The sequence below is a fragment of the Phyllostomus hastatus genome, unplaced genomic scaffold (assembly GCF_019186645.2).
Source record: "Phyllostomus hastatus isolate PE091 unplaced genomic scaffold, TTU_PhHast_1.1 phas_scaffold_182, whole genome shotgun sequence".
NCBI classification, from domain to species: Eukaryota; Metazoa; Chordata; class Mammalia; order Chiroptera; family Phyllostomidae; genus Phyllostomus; species Phyllostomus hastatus.
In genome coordinates, this window is record NW_025334013.1 from 11,818,233 (window position 1) to 11,827,329 (window position 9,097).

General features: G+C 54.7%; 1 protein-coding gene across 1 annotated transcript; it reads left to right on the top strand.

Annotated features, from left to right (window-relative positions):
* The first annotated feature begins 293 nt into the window (after window positions 1–293).
* On the top strand, window positions 294–8,059 carry LOC123832149 (phospholipase A2 group V-like). The gene is made up of 5 exons (XM_045859687.1): window positions 294–329; window positions 3,527–3,576; window positions 4,742–4,886; window positions 6,698–6,804; window positions 7,491–8,059. The coding sequence occupies exons 2-5, from the start codon at window positions 3,537–3,539 to the stop codon at window positions 7,613–7,615; spliced, it is 417 nt and encodes a 138-aa protein (XP_045715643.1). The 5' UTR covers window positions 294–329; window positions 3,527–3,536; the 3' UTR covers window positions 7,616–8,059.
* The last annotated feature ends 1,038 nt before the right edge of the window (window positions 8,060–9,097 follow it).

Here is a 9,097-nt window from a genome sequence, read left to right on the forward strand (position 1 = left end):
GCTCTGGATGGAGGAGAACTCTGGACTGGGCCAGCCAGGCAGAGGTCACTATCCCTCCCGAAACCCACCCAGGCGCCATGATGTCCTTCAGAAAACAGCTGCTTCTGAACACAGCTGCGGGGGCGGGGGGGGGGGTGATCCTCAGGGGTCAAAAGAGGAGAAGTCAGACTTCCCTGTGAGTACCAGGAATCTTGGAGTGGGGCGGGGACGGGGCGGGGCGGGGGAGGTGAGAGGGGGCTGGGGAAGCCCTTAAAACCAGGCGGGCCCAACCCCTGCATCTTTGCCAGGCCCCACAAAGACCCAAAGACGACGCAGAGCTGGTCTCCCAGGTGAGGAGTCTCATTCTGGGGGCTGCCTTACCTGAGGGGGGTGATGGGGGCGGGCACGGAGAGGGGCTGTCAGACGGGACACCTGGCCCTGCAGGGCTGGCCCCACAAATGGCAGGGAGGTCCCACATGCCTCCTCTGAGTGGGGTCTGGGACTGTTCATCCTTTCCAGCTGGAGGGCGTGAGCTGAGGGGGTCCTGGGTGGGGGGTGGGGCACAGCTGCACGCGAACTTGGAGGATCAGTCTGTCCAATGACCTGCCACTCCCCTGCTGCCACATTTTCATCCTCGGTCACTGTCTGTCTCTGTTGTCCCCACTGTCCCCACCCCTCCTGACCACAGCCAGCGCTCCACTCAGAAATTATCCCCTGGACACACTCATTGTCCCCTGTGGCCGCTTGATAAACATAGCCAGCCCCACACCCTTCCCCTGGGGGTCTGCTTTGGGCTTCCCTGACGTCCCTTCTCCCTGTCCCCAGAGCAGCTGGTTCAACGGCTCTGCCACCTCCTCTGGGAAAGTTCTGTTCTCTCAGACCCTTCGAGTGGGGCCTCCACTCACGTCCACAGCCCGTGTGCCACGGTGTTCTAAAACGCACCGGGGTTTAGGTCTTATTCAGGTATGATGAGGCCAACAGGAGATGCACCATTTAAAAGGTAGTTTGTTACTCACGGTTTCCAAGAGACGGGAACACACGGCACCAGGCAGGGCCGCTGGGAAAGCACCAGGGTCGATCAGGGGGCAGAAGAAATGAGCGAGAGTATGATCCAGAGTGCAGGGAAGGACAGCTTGGGGGTGCAGTTGTGGTCTGTCCGTGGCCCTGGGGTGATCTAGGGCAGAGGAAATACTGGCCGGGAGCCGGAATGTTAAATAAAGGAGGTGGCTGGGCAAGGGGGTTCAGGATTGGTCGGTTTGTCTTCGGCTATCTCCAGGAATGAGCTAGTCCCAGAGGGGCTGTCTCTTCCCAGCCCGGCAAGGCCCCCGGCATGGCAAAGCACCCTAAGGTACAGAAAAGGAGCAACACGGTTCCTACGCAGAGGCTGCTCCAGCACAGCGGAGTCCGGTCGGTCAAAGGAGCTGAGCCACATCCCTGGGCTGAATCCTTGGACAGCTCACTTCCCCCTCCCGGGCCTCGATTTCCTTGTTTGTAAAATCGGCAAGTGGTGTTCTCTCATTCAACAAATGACTGTTGAAGGGACAGACGCTGTGCTGGCAGGTCTAACAGTTCGCTCCTGCCGTGGTCATCGGCGGGTTTGAAGAGGCAGCAGGTGGTGCCTGGCCCCGTGTAGGTGCCCAGTACACGGTAGTTGGCATCTTCCTCCCGCCACAGCCCCATGAAGCCATGAAGAAGATTGCTGTGGAAGGGTAGGGTCCTCGGCCATTGGCTTGGATATGTAGAGTCCTCAGAGCAGAGGCCATGCATGGACAGAAACCTCTGGAATATTCTTGGAACTCAGAGGAGCCGCATGAAGGGGCCATCCCAGCAGCCAGGAGCCCTGGAGTTGCAGGTTGCGTGTTTGGAGCCAGGCCTTGGGAAGGGCCCGGGGCTCTGGGTAGAGCACTTGCAGAAGTGACTGCTGAGGGGACTGGAGATGGCAGGGCACCGAAGCGGAAGTGGTGGCAGCCCATTGGCCAGCTGAGCAGCTGCAGATGAATGAGGACTTTGGGATGAAGAGACGGAAGGGAAGCAGGCAGCTACTGGTATAGCACACTGTGAGAGGCCAAGTTAGAGTCAGGCACTGGCCCCAAACACATGGAATTTCCTCTCCATCTGGATGTGGCTTTTTTGAACTGCAGGCCAGCCATTCATGTGTCTGGCGGGGAGGGCAGCTAAGGCGGGCAGCTGGGGCCTGCGAGTCCATGGGATAGCGCTCTATGGCTCGAAGGAGAGCTCACCCCTACAGGGAGGGGGGCTGTGGGGTGCACTGTTGGGGGGTCGAGGCCTGGGTTTGCACCCTGCCTCCACTTCTTGCTAGCGATGTGACTTCTGGCACGTTCCTTGAGCTCTCTGAGCCTGCACTAGTAAAATGACGACGCTGACACCAGTCCTTCAGAGGGCTCACGAGTGCCCAGGGTCAGCTTACTGGGGGCACCCTGCCTGGGGGCCCAAGGAAATGTTTCAGTTTTAAATTCTTTTAACATTGAAGAAAAAGTGCATATAACAATAGTGAATCCAGTGTGGATTGCATTCCTTTTTATACCAATGCAGTTGTAAAATATACTGTAAAAAGAATTTTTTTTTTGGAGAAAGAGGACTATAGAGGCAAAAGTGCTTGGGACCCCCAAAAGCCCTAACAAGGCCCTGAAAGCCGCATCCCACAAGGTGTGCCCTTGCTGCCTCCCTGAGCACCTGCTTCGGGCTGGGTGCTGTCCTCAGTGCTGGGAGACAGGGCTGATCCTGCCAGCTTCTGCCCTCAGGACACCAGCAGAGCCCCAGCTGGTGTGGCTCAGTGGGCTGAGCACAGTGGGCTGAGCGCCGGCCTGTCAACCAAAGGGTTGCTGGTTGGATTCCCAGTCAGCACATATGCCTGGGTTGCAGGTCCCAGGTCCCCAGTAGGGGGTGCTCGAGGGGCAGCCACGCACTGATATTTCCTTCTCTCTCTTTCTCCCTCCCATGCCCTCTCTCTAAAAATAAATAAATAAAATCTTAAAAAATGTAACAACCCAGCAGAGAAGACAGCCTCGATCAGGCCCTCCGCACTGTGAGATAAAGGAAGACGAGACTTAACACCATCAGTTTCCCTCGTGTCCTCCCAGCCCTGATGCTGTCTCTCCCTTTGTCCAGGGTTCTTTCTCCCTGCCACCTCCTTCATCAAGTGCCCCGCCCAGCTGCGTCTGTTCCTGCCCCTCACTTGTGCCATCAAGTCTCCGCCCACTGAAGACCCCCACCTGCCCCTCTGGTCACTGTTGGCCATTTTCCATGGAAGGGGCAGTTGTGTCAGGGTGTTTGTGGTCAGGGGCCTTTGTGATGGGACAGTTCTCTCCCATCTCTATAGGGGATAATACCCCGCAAATGTCCCTCTGCCCACAGAGACCCATTGAGTCAAGTCCTTGAGGTGTTGCCTCATCTCTCCCCACTGGAGTTGCCCATTTTTTGACCAATGTGAGACGGTCGGGTCTGGTGGGAAGCCAGGGGTAGGGTCGGGATGGGCCGTGGGGCCGTCTCCTGATAAGTATGTCACGGGGTGTGTTTCCTTTTCCAGAGTCTCTGAGATGAAGGGCCTCATCATGCTGGCTTGGCTCCTGGTTTTCAGTAAGTGCTGGCCCCTGGCCTTTGAACTTGTGACCAGATTCTCCCCTCTAGGAACCCTCTAGGGTGGTGGAAAGGAGACTAGTGTCTGAGGCAGTAGAACTTAGGTTTGAATGGGGGCCCCGCACTTACTGTGCGGATGTCGGCAGGGTCTCGGCCTCCCCCAGCCTCTGTTTCGTCGTCCGTGGCGTCGCCGACAGCCCACCAGCAGGTCTGTGGCGGGGTCCTGGGCGACATACAGGGCTGTGCTCCATGGAGAACACGTGGTATTGAGGTCAAGGCAGGAGGCAGGCAAGAAGGAAATTAAAAACAATCACCTTATAGAAATATCCCACCCCAGGGTCCCTGGTCATTCTCTGCTCAGGCCCACCCAGGTTTCCATTCACCCCTGTGGGGCCACCTCCCAGCTGGCGGCGCCTGCACAGCACAGGGGTCTGTCTTCAGGCCTCCCCTGCAGCCCCTGACAGGCTGTCCTGCTCTTGGGGGTCTCCAGACCCCTGAGGACTCCAAGGGGAGCAGGAGGCCTGGAGCCTCTGGTTTACGGCGTGCTGCGGGGTGAGCTGCCTTTCCCCTCTGGGCCTCAGTTTCCTGGTCTGCAAGATGAGGGAGCTGGCTTCAGTGACCTCTCAGGGGCCCGTCCTGCTCACAGAGCCTCTAGCTTTCAATGGTGCTGTTAGTGGCAGGAGGGAGAGGCACGTGGTCGGGAGATGCAAGAGAGCTGGGCGGCTGGCTTCACGCGGATACCATGTCAACTCTGCCTCCTGTTCCTGGTCACTCCGTTCGTACCTGCCACTGTGCACAAAATTTACAGTACACCCTTTATCTCATTTTAAACTGGTCACAACTCTAAGAGCTGGGCGTACATTTTACGAAACTGAGGAAACCGAGGCTCTGAGCGATAAGTGACCCACTCAGCGTCATGCCATGAAGTACTGGCAGGGCCGTGGTCTGGACCCGGGCTCGCTCAGTCTCAGGTCCACACTTGAGACCGCTGCCCTACGCTGCTTGCCCTCGCCTTCCTGGTCCCTGTCCCACTGATGGGGAGGATAAAAGAAGAGACTTCTGCCCCCTTACCAAGCCCCCGGGTGGGAGAGAGGGAAGGGGCATGCTGGGAGAGCGGGCCTGTGTGGCTGGGCCTGGGTTTCACCTGGGGACGGGCGTCTTTCAGGTGCGCCCGCTGTGCTGGGAGGCATCCTGGAAATGAACCAGATGATCGAGGAGGTGACGGGAAAGAATGCCGTGATAGACTATGGCTTCTACGGCTGTTACTGCGGCTTGGGCGGTCAGGGGACCCCCAAGGATGATACTGACCGGTGAGCTGAGTATCCCCCCTGCCCTTCTCCTCCCAGCTCTGCACACACATGATCTCCTCTGACTCCGTGAATATCAAAGCACCATTCCACAGATCAGAAAACCGAGTCTCGATGAGGTTAACCAACTTGCCCAGGATACACCTAGTAACCCTCCGAATCTCAGCGGCCTAAGTATCAGATGGTCTACTGCTACATAACAAATCACCCTAACATGTAATGGCTCAAAGCGATGATGACCACTGATTTTGCTAAGAATCTGCCATGTGGCCAGGGCTTGGTGGGATAGCTTTAACCGGCGTCAGCTTGGGCACCTTGACTGAGGCTGGGTGATCCAGACGGCTTACCAGAGGAACTGAGCACATGGATGGTGGACGGTGGGAGCCACGTTTCTCCCTGCTGGAGTGGCAGTTCCCAGACACGCAGGGACAGGTCGCCCGAACGCTCTATGTGGCGGTAGATTAGAGGTGGGGACTTCAGTATGGACCCCGGCTAGCTTCCTGTAGATGCGGATGGTCACAAATGGAAATGTGCATACATCTGTGTATACACAGGGTTATCGAAAATACAGACACATGCACATATTTTTACTCTGTCAGCTGACAGGACCTAAAAGAAAGAACCCCTCAGTTGCAATAAGCAACAGCTAGTGACCAGAACTGGTTTCTAATATCATTCTCCAAGGAACCAAGGCTCCTTGGAGAAATGGCTGATGCCAGAACCAGGGTGAGAAATACGCAAGATGAGGCTGGAGCTTCTTAGAAGGCAGAAAGTAGGGATTCGCGCTCACAAAACCCAGTGCACCCCAGACAGACCTCACATCGACAGAGACACGTCCGAGAGTACAGGCGTCAAGGGAAAGTGCTCCCCCTGGCGAAAATGCAACAATCTGAGCAAAAAAATAGAAGCACATAACTGCAGTCTTAACATGAGAAAAACGACCGAGAAATCCCAGCAGTAGGGCATCCTGCAAACGTGACCAGCCCCCCTCAAAACTGTCAAGCGCTTTAAAAACATGGCACGTGTGAGGAGCTGCCACAGCCAACAGGAGCCTAAGGAGCCCTGATGACTGGATGTCGTGTGCGGACGACAGTAGGTAAAAACCAAGGAGAGCTGAATAAGCTGTGAACCCTTTGCAATAATGAATCAATAATGATCGATTATTGCTTAGTAATTGGTTAAATTAGTTAACATTGGTTTGTTAATAGTCACACATGCATCCTATTAGTATAAGATGTTAACAATAGGAGAAACTGAATCTGGGGTAATAGGAACACTCTGTACAATGTTGTCCACTTTTCTGTAACTGAAAAAACAGTTTTTTTTTCAATGCAACCTGCTACACCTAATACACTGGAAGTTTATTGTTTGGTCTTGTAACAGCTCAACCAACCATGTTGATTGTGGGACCCAGGTTCCTTCCACCTTGTGGCTCTGCCCTTCCCTGCAGTCTCTGAGCCCTTGGCTGGCTCATCACTCAGCTGGGAGATGGACAAAGAGAGAGAGGGGAGGATAATGTGTGAGGTTTTTATGGGTAGGTCTGGATGTGGCGTGCCTGGCTTCTGCCCACATTCTCCAGGCTGGAACCTGGTCATGTGACCTTGTGTACCTGCAAGGGAGGCTGGGAGATGTAGTCTCATTGAGAGCTTAGGAAGACAAAGCACGTTTATGAGCTGCTAGCCAATGGCAGGCCGTCCTAGAGGAAGGGCATATTATTGTTAGATTCTTCCTCTGCCAGACTGCACCCACTGACGTGGTCTCTGCCTAAGTGGCACGCCCCTGCCACTTAGGATCTAAGTGTGTCGCACTGACAGGTGCTGCTGGGAGCATGACCGCTGCTATGATGTGCTGCACAAGAAAGGCTACCACACCTGGATGCAGTATTACAAGTACAGTTACTCACAGGACGGGATCACCTGCGGTAAGGCTGGGGCTTCCCATGCAAGCCGCTGGAAGAGCCTGGGTCTCTGCTGGCTCTGAGTTCAGCTGCCCCTAGATGTCAGTCAGTCTATATTTTGGGAGACAGAGCTGGGGGGCCAGTGGGGCAGAAACACTGCACCTGTATCTGACCTCTTAGAGTGAGCCTTCAGTAGTGCCAAATGCTTTGCATACTCCCTTTTACTTGCTCCCTGAAAATGCCCTGTGAGTAGGTTTAGTTTCTCCATTCTCCAGATGAAGAGACTGAAACTCTAAGGCTTGCCAGTACACACAGCTAGAGTTGGGATTCAAGTTCAGGTCCACCTGAGTTCAAAGCTAAGTCTGGGTATGATGTCTCTATGGGAACTGACTGGGGTTCCTTCAGAGCAGGGGCAGTCCCCACCATCAGGCTGGGAGCTCCCTGAGGGCATGAAGTGTAATCCCCTGGGCTGCAACCTCCCCCTGGGCAGCAGCTGGGTCTCTCCCGTCAGAGTACGCACCCCCCAGCCCCCCCTCCAGTGCAGATGCTGTGCCTCCCCCGTCAGGCTGAGCACACCTGCAGAGCAGGGAGCAGACTAAGAATCTGCTCAGCCCAGAAGCAAGTCCTGACTGAAGCAAGCCTGGGGGTCAAGGTCGGGAGAGCGAGTGTACCTTCTGTTACTCATTCTGCTTTGGGCGTTCTGTTCGCAGGGCCTGGGTCCCCCCTCCAGGTGCAGCTCTGCACCTGTGACCAGCAGTTGGCCTACTGCCTGAAGAAACACCTAAAGACCTACAACCCTAACTACAGATACGTCTTCAAACCCTTCTGCACCTAGTGATCCTCAGTGAGCTCCTCCCAGATCATGACTTTCGTCCCCCGCTTCCTACACAACACGCAGCTTTCCAACTCTGAGCTCCTCAGACAGGCTCCCTGGTCTTGCCCCTTGTTTTTTCCTGACGGTCGCTGGCCTGGGAGGAGCCCCAGGGCCACCCTTCCCTCCCCACAGAATCCCCAGAGATTGACTCCGGTCATGGGACTCGACAAAGTCGAGGTCCCTGGTCTCTCCACTTGTGAGGTCAGTCCTTCTGGTGCCCAGAGCTCCCTCTTAACTCCGGGCCCATCGCTGTGGACACTGAAGACAGAGCGCAGTCTCCGGGAGGAAGGCTTCCCTGTGATGCATTTACTTCTCGGTTTCTGCTCAACAAGAAGCAAAACTAACCCCATAAATCTGACATGTGAATATTAAACAAAATGCCTCCTCAAGAGCAATAGCAAACCACACAGGCGTTTTTCTCTGCTGTGGGGGGTTTCCTGCGCCTTCCTCTGTCTCTGGGCTGCTCAACCGAAAGGTGACCATGCCCTCCGAGACAGAAGGTTTTCTGAGGTGTCAGGCTTACTTTGGGGCTTATCTCCCTAAATCTTGGGGGTCCTCTGGAGCCAGGCATTGGGTCTCATGTTCCTTGGGGGGTGGGGAGAAGATAATTGACAGTTCCACCAGCGGGGGATTCCAGGCCAGAGAGGGCCACGTTCAAGTCGAGGTTTGGCTCCTCCAGCTGGGCGAGCCCAAGCCACTTCTGAAGCTCTCTGACGTTGTCCTTTACAAAAAGAAACTGTTGAGTCTCACGCCGTGTAACTGGGAAGCCTGAAGCTGCCTGGATGCTGGGGTCCCGAGGTTTCCCAGAGCAGAATGGTTTTTAAAATAGGTTTCAGCGACGAGGTTAATTTTTACCAAGTAAGGACACTAAAAAGCCCAGCTCACCTAGTAATGCAGGAGAACACCCAGACAGCAGGAAGAAAGGGCATATTTTAAAACAAAGGAGAGTCCTATCCTAGAAAAGACCTTTGGCTCTCCTCCACCAACGAATCTCAAAATAGCCGCATGCTAAATGGGATCTATGTTTAAAGCCTCCAATGTTAACCAGTTTCAAAATCAAGTTTGAGTTTTTGAATGCCCCGAACGCACTGACGTTTTAGAAAAGTGTGATGTGGACGCGCATCTGTATTGGACAACGTGACGCAGAATGGGGCTCAGGCGTCCACCTTGTTCAAACGTTTTTTTTTGAGCGAAGCCATTTCCCAAGCCCACTTTTTTTTAAACTAAGTATTTTTTAAAGATTTTATTTATTTATTTTTAGAGAGGGAAGGGAAGGAGAAAGAGAAAGAGACACAAACATCAATGTGCAGTTGCTGGGACTCGTGGCCTGCAACCCAGGCATGTGCCCTGACCGGGAATTGAACCTGTGATGCTATGGTTCTCAGCCCATGCTCAATCCACTGGGCTATGCCAGCCAGGGCCCAAAGCCACTTTTAACCAGGT

What these genes read in the sequence shown, in the direction of transcription:
- LOC123832149 (XM_045859687.1), top strand. Translation starts at nt 3,537, where the DNA reads ATGAAGGGCCTCATCATGCTGGCTTGGCTCCTGGTTTTCA. An exon ending in GGCTTGGCTCCTGGTTTTCA is followed by an intron (nt 3,577 to 4,741) that starts GTAAGTGCTGGC and finishes GGCGTCTTTCAG; the next exon opens with GTGCGCCCGCTGTGCTGGGA. An exon ending in CCCAAGGATGATACTGACCG is followed by an intron (nt 4,887 to 6,697) that starts GTGAGCTGAGTA and finishes TCGCACTGACAG; the next exon opens with GTGCTGCTGGGAGCATGACC.